At 38.1% G+C, this 19,651-nt stretch overlaps 1 protein-coding gene across 21 annotated transcripts in view; it reads right to left on the bottom strand.

The window, feature by feature from the left end:
• ATP8B4 (ATPase phospholipid transporting 8B4 (putative)) overlaps nt 1-19,651 on the bottom strand; it is a 257,258-nt gene that overhangs the window by 38,955 nt on the left and 198,652 nt on the right. For 20 of the 21 annotated variants that reach the window (XR_009264158.1, XR_009264157.1, XM_058737764.1 and 17 more), the window contains 3 exons: nt 4,392-4,536; nt 1,409-1,592; nt 594-817 (listed from right to left, as the gene is read on the bottom strand). Coding sequence is in view for 19 of the 21 variants with exons in the window: in XM_058737764.1 (XP_058593747.1) it covers nt 594-817; nt 1,409-1,592; nt 4,392-4,536 (553 nt within the window). In the remaining 2 variants the exon portion in view is untranslated. The remainder of the gene's footprint in view (nt 1-593; nt 818-1,408; nt 1,593-4,391; nt 4,537-19,651) is intronic. The other variant, XM_058737781.1, reaches the window with a different exon arrangement.

Here is a 19,651-nt window from a genome sequence, read left to right as displayed (position 1 = left end):
TAATTTTTCTTCTTTGTTACAAACAGTATCTATTTTATCAATTTTTATCTGATGAAGTGCTGTCAAACAGCCTTGATGTCAAGGTATCAATTATTTCTCCCTAATATAAAACTTATTTGCTCTCAGCCCATATACAGTCAATGTGTTGGGTGAGTGACCATCTTCCCAAAAGAGATACATCAACATTTCTTGTTAGTGTTTCTTAGTCTTCTGTTCTGAATTAAAGCTCCACATCAAGTTTATCAGCGATCATACCAAAATATTTCAATAAAAATTAAAATGCTCAAGAAGGAGTACTCATTGGTTTTATATATATATATATATATATATATATATATATATATATATATAGTTACATATATATATAGTTACATATATATATAAAACAAATAAATAAAATTCCAGATAAATGTATGTTGTTTTGTGTTTAAACTTCAAGTCAACTATAAATTACCTATTTGTCATATTGTTATTTGTATTAGACATATACAAAAATGCTCTCTATCAATAAAGAGCCATGAAGAACAGTCATTTGCAATTCAGGGGGATCTAATAAAAGAAAGAAAAGTGCCTTTTTTTTTTTTTTTACCAACCTGGGCTGAGAAGCCGCAGAAGAAACCAAACCAGAAATGCACAAGTGTGAATGCAAAATTCTTATAGAAAAAATAGCATAAGAATTTGCACATTCGGAAATAGGACCACCTTCCATGAACAAGGAGAAGCCTTTGGAGGTATCTAAATTGTGCGAATGAATAGTCACTGGCTAAGACTGCCTGCATTCCTTCCTGACCGCTGATGCCAACACCAATGTGAGCACCTACAAAGGAAAAGAGGAACATTTTCATTCCCTGAACAAAGATACAATCTCTTTTATGTCATTATTTACCTACAAAAATCTTACAGATATAGCACTTATATTTTTTTCACATATATTATCTCATGAAACACTCATTAGTTAGGTATTTATCTTAATGTTGCAAAAGAGGAAAGTGGCACAAAAAGTTCAGTCATTTGCACGAAGTTTTACAGTTTGTAAGTGGCTAAACTGGGATTAAACCCAAGTGTTGGGACTGTGGATCCAGTGTTCATTCCTTACACCATAGCTAGTTATTATACAATATAAGGTGATCAATATCCTTTTCTAGCCTAAATCAATATCCTTTTCTAGTGTAAAAACACACAATATAAGGTGATTAATATCCTGTTTTAGCCTTTTTCTTTTAATTAAAGACAAAGTTGTTGTTGTTTTTAATGAATGCTAGTAATGCTGAATGCATTGGATCCATAAAGTATTCATTTTAGAACTAGTGGGAAAATTAAATTACAGTGCAACCTCCATTACATCTTGCCAAATGCTGAACCCAAGGACTCCTGCTATACAGCAGACCATACTGAATAATACCCTTACTTTTGATCATGCTGACATCATTGGCTCCATCACCTATGGCCAAAGTGACAGCATTTCTGTACTTCTTCACCAGCTCTACTACTTGGGCTTTCTGGAGTGGGGTGACTCGGCAGCAAACCACAGTCTTACACATGCAGGCAAGTTCTAGGAGATCACCCTTGATACCACTTTCTAGGGCATGGGCCTATGTTATTAAAAAAAAAATCCAGATTAGAACAAGAAATAATTAATGAGAGATGTCTTGTTTCTCAACTGATATATTTTCTAAACAGTTTAACTAAGTTTCAACAAGTCATTGTTGACCCAGAATCACATGAACAACTAACTAAAGATGAGTACAAAACTCCTACTAAGTGCCAAGGAATTTTAGAATGAAAAAAAAAAAAGACACAATGCCCTTGTGTGTCCTCCTTAACACATTATCACGCTACATTGGTGAGATATAATTAAATGCCAGAAAATCTCCAGAATCCACTAAAAGAGAGAAAAGCAAAAGACTGAGCCTACCCACCATCTCACCAGGTTTAGAAAGAACTACATAATGATGATGACTTCTTTGTTCTAAGTGATGGAAGTTTTGTTTCCTTTGCATTGTTGTTTTGTATATTTAGTGTTTGTTGTTGTGGTTATTAATGGTTGGGCAAATGAAAAGCAGATGACCTGGAAATTAGCCCTTGAAAAACAAAGTGATTGAAACCAAGAGAAGCCTGTACAAAAGGGTGGCATGCAACCTGTGTCTCAGGCAGGGTTCCCAACCAACTCCAGCCTTGCTCTTCTCCAAATAACCACAGCCTTTATGTGTGCCAAGAAATGACTGGAAAGGAGAGCATAATCCTTTGCAGTTAACTGTGTGATTTGTTTTCTAGAAAACATCTCATTGTACATTATTTAGTAAACACATTGAGAGGAAACAGGAATCCACCTCAACTTTGAGTCATCAGTATCTCTGAATGAATCTCTAGCAAGATATTCACAGCCTGTCACAATCTGGCCTCTACGTTTCTTTTGAGTCCTGGCTTCTACCACCATCTTTAAGTTTACTCTGTACTCCCATCATGCCAAAGTGCTTGTTTTCGTAACATGACAGGGTCTTTCTTGCCTCTGTGCCTTTGTACTTGTTGCTCCTGTGCCTGAAAGCATCACTTCCTCCAGGAAGTCTTCCCTGACTTTCACACAAGGAACTAAATGTGTCTGTCTCTATGCTTTCAAAGCTTTGTGTTCATTTCTCTATATAGTATTTGTCATACCACTTGAGATTAGCTCTCCTGCTAGATGGCAATCCCTAAAACAAGAACCGAGTTCTATTCACATCCTTATCCTCAAGCTCTAGCATCTTGACTTGAGCATGCTTAATAAATGTTCATGATATCAATGAAAGGATGGGTGAATAAATAGAAAACATGACTCTGATGTAGAAAATTCTTACATCAAGGCCTATGATTCCTAAGGGAATCTGTGAGTTAGCTTTCTCTTTCTGAAAGAGAAAGCATGTAACTGGTTTTCTTGCCCAGAATGGTCTCCTTTTCTCTTTCTTTTTCTTCTTTATTATCAACAAGTGAAAACCTAGAGTCTGAGAAGGAAGAACCCAATTACATTCCACAAAGCATCAAGATTTAAGCAAACTGGAATCATGATTTACTTAAAAAAAAAAAAAAAAAGAAAAAGAAAAAGAAAAAAGCTTCTGACCATACCAGCAGAAATGTGGTCCATTCTCCTTAAATGAAAAATGACATTTCATGGTTTCATAAGCTTCAGGCTTTGAAGCTGAAACGGTTCTTGAAGAGCATCTATTTTAGCTCTTCCTTTCAACAGATTTAGAGACAAAGGAAGAACAGTATATTTTATCACCTGGGTAGTCTAACCCACCACACACTGGCTTCTTTGAGCCTGAGGGAAAGTCAAAGCACCACTCATTAGGGACCTTTCCATAGTGTAGTCCCTGGGAAGTTCAGCCTGGAGGCCACCAGCTCCAAGCCCCAGTTGACAGGCTTATAATTTTCAGTTGCTGCTCATTTGTGCAAGGGAGAAGTTTGTGTCATCTGGACAAACTTTCAACTGAGCTTGGCCTGCAGCTGAGCTCTGTAACTTTCCATGGTGTAGAAGGCAACACATCATTACGTCTGGAATCCAGCTGGATAATGCTCTAAGCACTAAAAGCTAACAGACAGCTGATCACAAGGGGGAAAATAAAATATAGCCATATCCAACTTCTTTTGTCCTCTAAGAAACTGTCTACAAGAAGATACATTTATTTTCCAAACTCCAAAAGTGAAAAATGATCATCAAAGCTGGGGAAAGATGTGAGATTAGCTCTTTGGGCATATAAATGATAATTTCACTGGAGTGCAATCAGAGCTTTTGTCTTCTAAATTAGAAACTCAGAGGAGTGTTTTGATATTTGTTCAAGATTTGGAACCTGAACTACATTAAAAGCACAATGCAAGTTTATTCTATTACGACAAGAACCAGATTTCCTAATCAAAGCAAATTGTTTGGCATTGCTGTAAAATACTGCTATTTAGAAAAACCACCAGAGGTATCTTAATGGCAGTAATTTGGTGTGGTAATTATATGAAGATCAGGTTGTGCTCTGCCAAATCACAAACATCAGCAAAACAGTAATTGCAATACATCCAACACTTGTGTTAGTTTAATTAAATAACAGTGAGCTGTGACACTCTCCTTAGAAAAGCATTTAAACAATACTGCTAATGGTTTACAGTCACTCACATAAGATGGATATTCTGTGAATACAGTATTTCTTTGGAACCTCCCTTTCACTGCGGTGGTTCAAGCAATAATGTATGAAATATGTATCAGAAACTTCCTTTCCCCTTGCAAACAGGAAACCATCGTGTATACCCTCGTTTCTAGTAGTGTCATTTGTTTGGAAAACACAAAAGGAGATCTCATTACGACAGCACAAAAGAGACAATTATTGGAATAAAGGAAAAGAAAGAACAAGAGCCTTAAGCAAACTCACCAAACTGTGGCCATTGATGATTAAGGCATAATCTCCTGTTATGGTTTCTTCTACAACTGAGTCCAACTCCAGCTGCTGTTTTTCAAAAACTACATGGCCGTTGGAAAAACTTCTGTTTTGTTCAAACAAATTTTCCTTTGCTTTTCTTGAAGGAGAAGGGGGAAACAAATCATAACAAGTATACGGAGCATACCTATTACTCTGACAAGAGACCGGCCTGCAGGTAAATTCAGCTCATCACCAGTCAGAAAGACTATGGCATAAGATTCCATTACAGGAAGTAAGTTGGATAGTTCTTTGTGATTGGAAGGCCATTGCAAATTTGCAAATTCCAGGAAGTAGGAGTGTAAACATAATGAAAACAGAATCATTTTGAACATTTAAAATTACCTAAAATCTAAATTACCATCTTGAGCTGTGCTTCAACTAGATAATCTGGATACATTTGGTATATAAGGTTGTCTGTGCTTCAAAGACTTAAAAACCACTGGTCTGGCATGAAATATTGTTAAATAATAAAAAGGGAAAGACTAAAGATCTCCTGCAGAGATCTTATAGCAATTCTAGGGCATTAATATATAAAATAAATTCATTAATTTGCAGAAAATTGTCATATAATCTGGCTTAAAACAAGTCTTTCAAGAAGCACATTTTAAAAAAAAATGTGACAATAAAACTAAATGTTATTAGAATATAATGGACTGTTTTAAGTGAAAATTCATTCATTGATTCAAAAATGAATTGATTGTTTCAATGAATTGATTCATTGAATCAAACAATAGAATAAATCTCTGAGAAAGAAAATATAGACACCAAGGATAGAGGGTTGTTCTAAATGGAAACTCACCCCAGTGCCCTAGATCTAATTAGCAGTAGATTAATCCTGCTCACACTCATCCATCTCTGCTATTTAAGAAAAAGATTGTATGGTCACTTAACATACTTAGAAGATGGATTTTACTCTTCTCTTCAAAATGGACAGATAATGCCTTTAATGGAAGGGAAATTTCCTCTCCAAGGATATTTGGATGACAGGTTTTGAAGTAACATAGGGCAAGCTGCCATGACTCCAGAACTTTCAACCATAACCAGAGAGCCACGTGGCAGATGCTCCCTCAAGATGAGTGCCAAAGCCAGCCATGAATACACTGGGCCACAACTTGTATATACAAAATGAGGCCCCTGGAGAAAATGGGGAGTGAGAGGCCAAAAAATGGATGTTTTGCCTTACAGCACAATGAAATGGTTCCCCAAAGGCTCATCCTAGGTAGAAAACATTTATTAAAATATCTTTATGTTGTAAAAAGAAGGCAAGGTTGACTACACAAAAATAACTGTTTTAGCCCTTAGCTTTCTAATTATTTGAAAATTCAACACTAATTGTTTATATGCGAAGTTAAAAAAAAAAACACACAACACACACATACAAAAACACCCTTATCTTCTGGCTCAACATCTCCTTCTGCTGTCCAACACCAAAATCACAGCCTGCATTTAGGAACCCAAGGAACCCAGAGATTACATGTCTCTGGCTCCAAGAATGATATCATGCATTTAGCAATCAGTCTGTAGAATCAAAGAAAAAGATTTATAAAGTAATAGTGCTATGTGTGAAATTTAGAGAGTTAAGGTGAGGGGGTGGGGTGGAGAACAGACATGAAAAAACAATGTTGTTAAGTGGGAAAATCAGAGTTTACATCAGATAACCATGTCAGGGAATCCTCCTAAACAGTCATGAAAATTTACTGTCCCATATAATGAAGGAAAGCTAGAAAAACAAGCTCAGAAGCGAGCATTTTTCTGACAATGTTGCAGAGCTCATAAATTGGGTCTTAAGAAAGCACCAAAGGGCAAACATCTCCTGAGGTTTCCTTTTTAGTAAAGTTCTCACTCGCTGTATAAATGACTCAATCTCTGTTTCCCCCCCGGAGAATAAAAACATTCCAAAGAAGGGTGAAGTTCATGAAAGTATTGGCTGAAATTCTATTTACTTAGGATTTTTCCCCCCCTAAACTGTCTTAACATCTCCAGGCAGAAAAGGGACAGTTTTTTCAGTTCAGTTTAAATTCCCACTGTGTTCCCTCCACATGGGCCAACAACCCTCCTCACCAGACTGGGCTCATGCATTTTCAGACCTTTGCCCATGCTCTATAGCTATCATTTCTTTTTCTTCCCGGAACTTAGCTCTTAAAATACCAGCTGGTTCTCAAAAAGAAATAAAAAAATTAGGAGGAGGGGGAAAACTACTCATGACTCCTTTCCTTGAACAGGAACTATAGATTTTTGTGGGCAAAACACACAATGTTTAACCACAGAGCACAAATAACGAATGCTAAAACAAAAGAGTGCCTGTTTTTCCCCAAGCTTTGTAAGGAAGGGCAGTCTATTATAATCCTGGCATGAAGACACGCATTAACGGCTGAGGCAAATGTGGCATTCACAGCCCTGTGCCACCGTAAACATAGCAGAGCACAGTTAGGCCCATGTTGGCTTCCATGCACTCTGCACTCTATAAAAAGAGATGGTAGGGAAAAGGATCATTTGTTAGTGCTTGTAAGGCACTCTGTTTTCAAACACTACCTGGACCTGTTAAGGAAACATGGCACCATGTTTAAAAGAAGACAACCCTGACTTTGATAGAAGAGCATTGATCTTGGAGCCTGGAGAGCTGGGTTCAGGCCCAGGGTCACCCTCTGACATCTCATGTGCCCACAGTTGGGTGATCTGACCTCCAACTACTTGACAAGTCAGTTACAGACCCAGTCAAGAACCTAAGTCTTCAGATTCCTGGCTCTCAGTTCTCAGTCTCCCACACTAAGCTGAGTTACATACAGAGTAGGCCACAGGCTTCCTCTAGGATGGGACAAAAACAGTGCCAGAGGAGCAGTTAAGGGATGGGACCATGCTGCCAAGAGTAGACAAAGGGAGGAAGTACATGAAATTTTGATTTCAAGCCCCAGTTCCATCCCTTACTACCCATGTGATATCTAAGACACTCAACCCCTAAACCCATATTTATTAGCAATTAGGGGAACGGGACAGCCAATCAGACTGGTTGTCACCAGCTACGAAAACAGGGGCAACTGCACCAGTGTGTACTAAAACATCACAAAGATCTGTTAGTACTCTAAAATTTATGATAGAAACTTAACCTACTAAAATATTTTGCCTGGGTGACTAGAAGTTTGAAATGAGGAACAAAATGCATTTTGTTTGGCTTGCACAGTGTTTTTAAAATTCTGTATGAGTTTATGGACAACCTGACTTCACTTTCACCCAAGGCTCCACCACTCCCTAATGTCTTATATACAGCCCAGATCACTCAACTAATATTATCTGTCTGGTTCTGGAGCCATTTGCATTTGAGAACTCTGCTCACTCATACAGATAACTTTCTACCAGGTAGTGCCCAAAAAAGTGTAACGCATATTTTGCTGATTAAAGAAGAAATGTCAGTTCCTAGATACATCACTGGGGTATTCCTCAGAAGCAGTGGAGACATGTCATGGTTTAATTAGTTATAGGACATGAATTTTTCCAACAAGACGTGATCAATACAACAAAAATGAAACATGGAGTGAGTTGGCCTGTCAGCCCAAGCAAAATTACATTCTTGGTCTGTCTTCCTTTGGGCAGAAGACATATCTATGTATTGGCAAAATATAATCAATGCAGTAATCTTCTGAGGAGCCATAGCAGCATTTAATTGTAGATTTCTGGCATACCTTTAATAGTAAAACAGTTATGGTGGCAAAATTAACACAGAAGCCAAAGTGTCTAAGACAGTTTCATAACACAAAATTTGAAACAAGCTACATGCATGATATGCATAAAAATTATATATCCATGTTTGTGAAATAATCTCAACACATTTAATAGGTTTAAATATAATCACTTAGTTCATTTCCTGCTAATAGCTACTATCATTTAGATCCTGTTCTTTTGACATACCTTTTTGGGTTGTTTTTACATCAACTCTCACTGAACTCACATACATATATACAAATACATTCTTTGGAAAAAAGGAATCATATACATGATACTTTGTTATCTCATTTTTCACTTAAGTTTATTATGGACATTTTTCTTTTTTTTTTTTTTTTTTTTTTTTTTTTTTTTAATTTTTTTTTTTCCAACGTTTTTAATTTATTTTTGGGACAGAGAGAGACAGAGCATGAACGGGGGAGGGGCAGAGAGAGAGGGAGACACAGAATCGGAAACAGGCTCCAGGCTCCGAGCCATCAGCCCAGAGCCTGACGCGGGGCTCGAACTCACGGACCGTGAGATCGTGACCTGGCTGAAGTCGGACGCTTAACCGACTGCGCCACCCAGGCGCCCCATATGGACATTTTTCAATGTCAGTAGACACATAATCACTTTTGTTAACTGCATAGTATTCCATTGCTTAAATATGTCATAGTAATTAACAAAATCCCTTGTGGCTGGGTATTTGAGCATTTTCTAATTTTCTATTATAATTGGTAAAGCAACCAATATTTCTTTATATACATATTCAAACATTTTTACACTTGTTTAAGGACAATTCCTAGAAGTAGTGATCATTGGATGAAAAGTGTATATATATGTAATTTTGAAATATGTTGCAAGTTTGCCCTCTGGTAAGTTTCTACCAACGTACACTCCCAACAACAGTTTATGAGAATTAATATTTCTGCACATTCCTTCCATACAATGACAGTTATCCCATCTACTTAGTCAGCCATAGGTAGTTTGATAAAATCTTGAGATATTAACTTTGGTTCCCTACCCCTTCTGTAATCACCACCACTACCATAGATGATGCTATTTACTCAGAAACATACCTTGCCTCAGGAGATCTCAGTCAAATACAGAGGGAATAAAAAAGAGTCATGACCTTGCTTTTTAGGTACCGAAATAGACTCTTGAAACTGATAGCAGCATTGATCTTGAATTTCACTATGGGGTTTTGAGAGGGAACAAAAAAAGTTCTCCATGTATCTTAAGACTAATCCTTAAAGGAATCAGGGCATAAAATGTTGCCATAAGCAATAGAGTAGAAAGCCCATCCAAGCCTAGAGGAAATAGACTATGAAGAGGAGCTTAGATGCTGGTGAGAGTCACTAAAAGAAAGAAAACTCATAACCTGGATTGGTAGTGGATGGAGGAGTGTGTGGGTAATGGAATCCTCTGATGAGTTTTTGGGAAACTGAGTATGGAATAGTTGCCGCTGAAGTATGGTAACAAAGAAGATACAAGAGTAAAGGGATTTCAGGAACAGAGGTAGCCATGTGAAAGCACAAGTCTTCTTGGATACAGAGATGAAGAGCAGCCACACTTGCCCTGTTTACCCAGAAGCATGTGGAAGTCAGCCAAGAGGGACAGCCAGCAACCCAGAGAGTCTGGAGACCAGACAGGGACACAGAAGTGGGAAGTGCTAGATGCCAGTAGGGTAGATGCTGAGGATCAGTAACAGGTAAGGCAACTGTGCATCTTAGACCTTACCCAAAAGTACCTAGTTTAATTCTGTCACCAGGCAGAAAAGGAGTTCAAGTTCAGTTTTATAAAATTTAAAGAGTTTCTGTTCTTGCACAGTTGAGTGTATTCTGGGCTATGAAATTCAGACAAGCTAGAAATTGAGTCCCAACCATTCTACTTCCAAAAGAGCTGTCAGTTTGATTCCACACTTTCCTCATCTACTGTTAACAGCCTCACTGCCTTAAGTTCAACCCTCATCATCTCTAAATTTGGGTGTTCCAACAGCCTCCCCGATGCATCTCCCCATAACATTCATTTTCCCATCAAACATACTCCATCTATCCAGTCACTAGAATGTTATTTCTAAAACGTAGAATTGGGCTTATCACTCATCTGCTTAGAAGCCACCCACATTCACCCAATAACTTCAGGATAAAGGATAGCCACTTTTACTTGTCAATCTATCACCAATCTGTCTCTGAAAAAATGGTCCCCACCTCTAAGTTCTATCATACTCTCTAGCTACAACTTGGAATATTTTCTCTAGAATAGAACATAATTTCTTTCATGTTTCTATGCCTTTGTGTGTGCTGTTCCATCAACCTGCAATATCTTTATCCAATGTAACCAATCGAAGAAGGACATCCATAAAGGTTGTAAGGGATCAGTGTGTGGTCTTCAATATATTAAGAAGGTTAATAAAAAATACAGATTGCTCTATGATAAGAATGTATGGACTCTCCACCCGTAAGTTTTTTTTTTTATGTTTAGTTATTTTTAGGAGAGAGAGAGAGAGAGAGAGATCTGGGGAGGGGCAGAGAGAGTGGGAGACAGAGGATCTGAAGCAGGCTCTGTGCTTACAGCAGAGAGCCTGATGCAGGGCTCAAACTCACAAACCACGAGATCATGACCTGAGCTGAGGTTGGTTGCTTAACCGACTGAGGCACTCAAGTGCACCTAGACTCACCACTTTTTTTTTTTTAAGTTTTGTGTTATTCTATTTAACATGGACAAATACTGATAGAATTTTTTATATAATTTTAATAGAGACTCCACAGAGTCTATTAGGGAAATGTTAATAAAGGGAGTCCCTGTTGTGGAACAACAGCTAAAGAAAAGAGAAAAAAGGGAAGGGACCAAGTGGAGGGGGGGGAAGGCAAGAAGCATGCTCATTGAATGGCCATAAATCTTTACATTCTTATCTCTTTGAATCTCCCAAATAAAATAATCTACAGAGTAGATATTTGCATATTTTACCATTTACAAATGAGGAAACCAATCAAAGAGAGGTTGAACAGCATCCTGAAAATCAATCAGTCTACCAGTTGAGTACAAATCTGAGATTCAAACTTGGGTCCCTCTAACACAAAGCCCATATCCTTCCTCTTACACCTGCTGTCACTCTCTGGAATTTATTCACACTGGTGTATGACCTTAAATGAAGCAGTAAGATGCCTCAACAGCTACATTTTTTATATCAGTCATTTAAAGGGAGTAAGAACACATTGAAGGTAAAAGTTTAGGGAGACACATGGCAAGTGATTCAGTGCACAGGATCTGGGACCACGCTAGATTCAAATATCAGCTGAACCACTGGCCACGTGTGAAACTTCAGGCATGTATTGAGCTTATCTATGCTTCAACTTCCTGATCTGTAAAGTAAGGATAATTATAATGCCTACCACTGGGTTGCTTTGGGAATGAAATGTAATACATGTATCCAGCTTATAATAGTGCCTCAGGCACTTTCTTAAAGCATTTAGCACTAGGCTCATCAGAATCTAGATCTGCTCATACCCATCTTCCTTCAGCAAAAGTTAAAGTCCCCAAACAAAAGGTCATTTAAAGAGAAAGATTTTCTTAAAATAAAAAACTTAATTATTAATTATTAAACAAATTAATATTTCCCCCAAAAAACTCCATAGAATCTATCATTAAAGTTATATAAAAATACCAATAATAACATTATGTCCTTAATAATTAGATTTACCAATTTATTTGGCAAAGACACGCAGTCTTCAGTCATAGCTTCTACCAGTATGTACAGCAGTTTCCTACCATGGGTAAAACAGTATAGAAGTCGGAAAATTTAATCTACAAGTAGCAATTGGTGGTGCTAACAGTTAAGACTTCCTTTCTTTTCAAAGTAGGGAGAGGAGGAACATATTTCAACATCATAAAAGCCATATACGAAAGACCTACAGTTAATATCATCCTCAATAGGGAAAAAGTGAGAGCTTTTCTGCTAAGGTTAGGAACATGACAGGGATGTCCACTCTTACCACTGTTGTTCAACAGAATACTGGAAGTCCTAGCCTCAGCAATCAGACAACAAAAAGAAATGAAAGGCATCCAAATTGGCAAGGAATAAGTCAAACTTTCACTCTTCACAGATGACATGATAGTCTACATGGAAAACCTGAAAGACTTCACCAAAAAATGGCTAGAGTTGATACATGAAATCAGCAAAGTTGTAGGATATAAAATCAACATACACAAATCTGTTGCATTTCTATACACCAATAATGAAGCATCAGAAAGAGAAATCAAGGAATTGATCCCATCTACAATTGCACCAAGAACTGTAAGGCACCTAGCAATAAACCTAACCAAAGAGGTAAAAATTTGTACACTGAAAACTAGAACGTGGGAGGAGTTAAGGCGGCAGAGAATTAGGGGGACTGGGATCTCCCTCATCCCTCAAAGACAGTGATGTTGAGGTTACAATACTTTGAACACCCAGGAAATCTATCTGTGGAGTGACAGAAAAATCTCCACAGGTGGAGGGAAACAGCTTGGCAGGACAGAGGTGCATGTCTGCAAATTAAGGGAGATAAAACAGCCTGGGCACAGAGGGGAGGGATCCCCTTCTATGGAGAGACAAAAGGGAGAGAAGGAGAAGCTGTGGATGCAATATTGTGTTAGGACAAGAGAAAAACCCCTCTAGACCACAGACTGGGGAAGAAGGAAACAGACAGAGCCAGTTTCTCCCTTGCAAACAGCTTTAGAAGCTAAAGATCACAGTTTTCAAAAGTGTGTGACTTTTTCCCAACCAAAGCCACCACTATGTGTGTGAGCCTGAGGGGAGGGGAGCCAGCCCCAGGGTGTGGTAGTGATCTCAGGGGTGCCCTGGGAGAGAACCGTCCCCTCCCTTAAGTACTGTGGGAAGAGGGTATATTGATCCCCAAAATACAAAAGACAGTGCAGGCACCAGCCATATCGGCAAGGCGGAGTGGCACTACCCCAGAACCAGGTCTGCATGGCTCGGGATCCCCTAAGATATCGGGTTTTAAATCCCAGCTGAGTGCCTAGGAGACACAGGAAACTATAGAGCAGGACAAGCCAGCCGCCCACACTGCTCTGGGAGGACAGCCTGAACAACATGGTTTGAGACACCTGTCTGGGGAGCAGAGATTGGGATGTCGCCAATTTTTCTCCCCATCACCAACACAGTGGGGTTTCAGAGAATAGGACAACAGGCCCCCAATGGAGGCAGGACCTGTTCACACCAAACCCCAACCCTCTGTGCCTGGCAACTGCTCATCTACTAGAGGAATACTGACACTGTGCCAACCAGAAGGCCTCTCCTCCAGACCAGTACAGCCACCGGTCCCAGGCACCAACAGACAACTGTCCTGCTGTTTTGAATGTTAGTCTGTTTCTTTTCTTTTTTCCCTCTCTTTTCATTTCTTTTCTTCTCTTTTCTCTTCTTATTCTTTCTACCATCTTCTTCTTTTTCCTTTGGAAACAGGCTCATCCTTTCTGATATGATTTTTGGTCATTTCTTATTATATATATACGTTTTTTTCTTTCTTTCTCTGTTTTGTCAGTTTAATCAGGTATTTTTACTCTACTATTTTTACACCTTTTCTAGATCTCCTTTATTTTTCTTTCTCTCTCTTTGGATTAAGCCTTATAATTTCTTTGATTCTCTGCTTCCCTCCCCCCCACACACACCCTTTCATTTTTCTCTTTGTATGGGATCAGATTCCCGGCCCTTTCTTTTTTTCCAGGGTTATGTCAATGAACAAATCAAAGCACACCTGATGGAAGAGCTAAACAATGAATTAGGAGGAGCTTTGTAGAAGACTGACCAGTGGGATACAGCAGCCAAACACATAACAATGAAGCGCATGCAACACTCTCCAAAAACACTTCTTGAAGTGCCAGGCCATGGACAGCATATGACCACTTTTTAATACAGTAGTTCTTGCAGGTGTAGGACACATAACAAGTCATTAAAACATATTAAAGACAGAAGCCTAGTCAAAATGATGAAACAGAAGAATTCTCCCCAAAAGAAATTCCAGGAAGAAATGACAGCCAGAGAATTGTTCAAAATAGATACCAACAATATATCTGAAGAAGAATTTAAAATAACAGTCATAAGACTAATAGTTGGGTCTGAACAAGCATAGAAGACAGCAGAGAATCTATTGCTTCAGAGATCAAAGACCTAAGAAACAGTCATGATGAATTAAGAAATGTTGTAAATGACATGTAAAATAAACTAGATGCAGTGACAGTGAGGACAGGAGAAACAGGGGAGAATAGGTGAAATAGAAGATAAAATTATGGGAAATGATGACGCTGAAAAAAAGAGGGAAAAGAAATTACTAGACCATGAGGGGAGAATTAGAGACCTAAGTGACTCAATGAAACAAAATAATATCCATATTATAGGAGCTCCAGAAGAAGAGACAGAAAGGGGCAGAAGGTTTATTTGAACAAATTACAGGTGAGAACTTTCCAAATCTGGGGAAGGAAATAGGCATCCAAGTCCAAGAGGCACAGAGAACTCCCTTCAAAACAAAAACAAGTCAATACCATGACATATCATAGTGAAACTTGCAGAATACAAAGATATTTCTGAAAGCAGCTAGGGGCAAATGGGCCTTAACCTACAACAAGAGACACATAAAAGCAGTAGCAGACCTGTCCACTGAGAGTTGGCAGGCTAGAAGGGAGTGGCAGGAAATATTCAATGTACTGAATAAGAAAAATATGCAACCAAGAATCCTTTATCCAGCAAGGCTGTCATTCAGAATAGAAGGAGAGATAAAGGCTTTACCAGACAAACAAAAACTAAAGGAGTTCATGACCACTAAACCAGCCATGTAGGAAATGCTAAGGGGGACTCTGAGTGGAAAGCAGTAAAGACTACAAAAGACCAGAGACATCACCACAAGCACAACACATACAGCAACACAATGACCCTAAATCCATATCTTTCTTTTTAAAAATTTTTTAATGTTTTTATTATTTATTTTTGAGACAGAGAGAGATAGAGCATGAGCAGGGGCAGAGAGAGAAAGTGGGAGACACAGAATCTGAAGCAGGCTCCAGGCTCTGAGCTGTCAGCACAGAGCCCGACGAGGGGCTCAAACTCACAAACCATGAGATCATGACCTGAGCTGAATGAAGTCAGACACTTAACCGAATGAGACACCCAGGTGCCCCAAATCCATATCTTTCAATAGTCACTCTGTATGTAAATGGATTAAATGCCCCAATCAAAAGACACAGGGTATCAGAATGGACAAAAAAACATGATCCATCTATATGCTGCCTACAAGAAACTCATTTTAGACCTGAGATCACCTGCAGTTTGAAAGTGAAGGAATGGAGAACCATCTGTCATGCTGCCAGACAGCAAAAGAAAGTCGGAATAGTCATACTTATATCAGACAAACTGGATTTTACAAACTGGACTTTGTAGTTACAAACTGTAACAAGAGATGAAGAAGGCCATTATATCATAATTAAGGGATCTATCCATCAAGAAGATCTAACAATTGCAAATGTTTATGCCCCCAATGTGAAAGAACTCAAATATACAAATCAATCACAAACATAAATAAATGTATAGATAATAATACCATGATAGTAGGGGACTTTAATACTCCACTTACAACAATGGACAGATCATATAGGCAGAAAATCAATAAGGAAACAATGACTCTGAATGATAAATTGGACCAGATGCACTTACCAGATACATTCAGAACTTTTCGTCCAAAAGCAGCAGAACACACATTCTTCTCATGGACCATTCTCCAAAATAGATCACATACTGGGTCACAAAACATCTCTCAACAAATATAAAAGGGTTGAGATCATATCATGCATGTTTTCAGATCTCAATGCTATGAAAATTGAAATTAACCACAAGAAAAAAAAAATGGAAAGCCCCCAAATACATGGAGGTTAAAGAACATCATACTAAATAATGAATGGTTCAACCAGGAAATTAAAAAAGAAATTGAAAAATATATGGAAGCAAATGAAAATGAAACCATGACAAGTCCAAACCCTTTGGGACGCAGCGAAGGCAGTCCTGAGAGGAAAATACATTGCAATTCAGGCCTATCTCAAGAAGCAAGAAAGTTTCCCAAATACAGAAACTAACCTCACACCTAAAGGAACTAGAAAGGCAGCAGCAAAGAAAACCCAAGGCCAGCAGCAGAGGAGAAATAATAAAGACCAGAGAAGAAATAAACAATATAGAATCCAAAGAAACAGATCAATGTAGAACAGTAGAACAGATCAATGAATCTAAGAGCTGGTTTTTTGAAAGAATAAACAAAATTAACAAACCTCTAGCAAGACTTCTCAAAAAGAAAAGAGAGAGGACCCAAATAGATGAAATAATGAATGAAAGAGGAAAGATCACAACCAATACCACAGAAATACAAACAATTAGAGGATACTATGAAAAATTATATGCCAACAAACTGGACAACATGGAAGAAATGGACAAATTCCTAGACACTCACACTCTACCAAAACTCAAATGGAAAGAAACAGAAAGTTTGAACAGACCCATAAGCAGTGAAGAAATTGAATCACTTAACAATAATCTCACAAAAAATAAGAGTCCTGGGCCAAATGGCTTCCCAGGGAAATTCTACCAGACATTTAAAGCAGAGTTAATACCTATTCTTCTCAAGCTGTTCAAAAAATAGAAATGAAAGGAAAGCTTCCAGACTCATTCTATGAAGCCAGCATTACCTTGATTCCAAAACCAGACAAAAACCCAACTAAAAAGAAGAACTACAGGCCAATATCCCTGATGAACATGGATGCAAAAAGTCTCAGCAAGATGCTAGCAAATCAAATTCAACAGTATATTAAAAGAATTATTCACCAGGATCAAGTGGGATTCATTCCTGGGCTGTAGGCCTGGTCCAATATTTGCAAATCAATCAACATGATACATTAATGGAAGAAAGGATAAGAACCATATGATCCTGTCAATAGATGCAGAAAAAGCTTTTGACAAAAATACAGCATCCTTTCTTTTAAACCCTCAAGAAAGTGAGGATAGAAGGAACATACCTTAACATCATAAAAGCAATATATGAAAGGCCCAGAGCTAATATCATCCTCAATGGGGAAAAACTGAGAGCTTTTACCCTGAGCTCAGGAACATGACAGGGATGTCCATTCTCACCACTGTTGTTCAACATAGTACTCGAAGTCCTAGCCTCAGCAATCAGACAACAAAAAGAATAAAAGGCATCCAAATTGGCAAGGAAGAAGTCAAACTTTCATTCTTTGCATTTGACATGATACTCTACATGGAAAACCTGGAAGATTCCACCAAAAAAAATGACTACAGCTGATACATGAATTCAGCAAAGTTGTAGGATATAAAACCAATGTACAGAAATCAACTGCATTTCTACACACCAATAATGAAGCAACAGAAAGAGATATCAAGGAATAGATACCATTTACAATTGTACCAAGAACCATAAGTACCTAGGAATAAACCTAATCAAACAGGTCAAAGATCCATTCACTGAAAACTATATAAAGCTTATGAAAGAAATTTAAGACACAAAGAAATGGCAAAACATTCCATGCTCATGGATTGGAAGAACAAATATTATTAAAATATCAATAATACCCAAAGCAATCCACACATTCAATGCAATCCCAACCAAAATGGTACCAGAATTCTTCACAAAATTCTAAAATTTGTATGAACCACAAAAGACCCCAAATAGCCAAAGTAATGTTGAAAAAGGAAACCAAAGCTGGAGGCATCACAATCTCGAACTTTAGCCTGTATTACAAAGCTGTAACCATCAAGACAATATGGTATTGGTACAAAACAGACACATAGACCCATGGAATAAAACAGAGAACCCAGAAATGGACCCACAAATATATGGCCAACTAATCTTCGACAAAGTAGGAAAGAATATCCAGTGGAAAAAAGACAGTCTCTTTAGCAAATGGTGCTGGGAGAACTGGACAGCAACATGCAGAAGAATGAAACTGGACAACTTTCTTACACTATACACAAAAATAAATTCAAAATGGATGAAACACCTATATGTGAAACAGGAAACCATCAAAATCCTAGACGAGAACACAGGCAACAACCTCTTTGACCTCAGCCACAACAACTTCTTACTTGACATGTCTGCAAAGGCAAGGGAAATAAAATCAAACATGAACTTTTGGGATCTCATCAAGATAAAAAGTTTCTGCACAGTAAGGGAATCAATATAACTAAAAGGCAACTGACAGAATGGGAGAAGATATTTGCAAATGACATATTGGATAAAGGGTTAGTATCCAAAATCTATAAAGAACTTATCAAACTCAACACCCAAAAAACAAATCATCCAGGGAAGAAATGGGCAGAAGACATGAACAGACACTTCTCCAAAGAAGACATCCAGATGGCTAACAGGCACATGAAAAGATGTTCAAAGTCACTCATCATCAGGGAAATACAAATCAAAACCACATTGAGATACCACCTCATACCTGTCAGAATGGCTAAAATTAACAACTCAGGAAATAACAGATGTTGGCAAGGTTGTGGGGAAAGGGGAAACCTCTCACACTGTTCGTGGAATGCAAACTGGGGCAGCCACTCTGAAAACACTGTGGAGGTTCCTCAAAAAGATAGAGATAGAACTACCCTACAGCCCAGCAATTTCACTAGTAGGTATTTATCCAAAGGATACAAAAATGCTGATTTGAAGGGGCACATGCACCCCAATGTTGACAGCAGCATTATCAACAATAGCCAAACTATGGAATGAGCCAAAATGTCCATTCACTGATGAATGGGTAAAGAAGATGTGGTATACACACACACACACACACACACACACACACACACACGCGCACTGGAGTATTACTTGGTGATTAAAATAATGAAGTCTTGCCATTTGCAACAATGTGGATGGAACTAGAGTGCATTATGCTAAGCAAAATAAGTCAGTTGGAGAAAGACAATATCATATGATTTCATGGAATTTAGGAAACAAAAAAGAACATAGAGGAAGGGAAGGAAAAATAAAATGAGATAAAAACAGAGAGGGAGGCAAACCATAAGAGACTTAAATATAGAGAACAAACCATAGGTTGCTAAAGGTGAGGTGGGTGCAGAGAATGGGCTAAATGGGTCATGGGATTTAAGCAGGACACTTGTGATGAACATTGGGTGTTATATATGTAAGTGATAAATCACTAAATTCTACTCTGGAAACCAATACTACACTATATGTTAACTAACTCGAATTAAAAAGAAAAAAAAAAAAGACTTCCTTTTTTTCCCCAAGGTTCATGAACAAAAGTGTAACGATGGAGACACATTAAGGAAGCCATAGTGCTCCACTGTTGTGTTGAGGGAAGGTTATCCCCTTCTAGAATGCAGCAAGATACAAGCAATTTGTCTCTAATTCAATAGTCTGCTTGGCCAGACCCAGGATGGGCTGAGCTTAAAGATGCTACTTCAAGCATTAACAAGCAAAAATTGTTATAGGACAGCATTTTTT

Source organism: Neofelis nebulosa, chromosome 7, assembly GCF_028018385.1.
Source record: "Neofelis nebulosa isolate mNeoNeb1 chromosome 7, mNeoNeb1.pri, whole genome shotgun sequence".
NCBI classification, from domain to species: domain Eukaryota; kingdom Metazoa; phylum Chordata; class Mammalia; order Carnivora; family Felidae; genus Neofelis; species Neofelis nebulosa.
The sequence above is the reverse complement of the archived record's forward strand: the minus strand, read 5'-3'. Positions and strand labels throughout refer to the sequence as shown.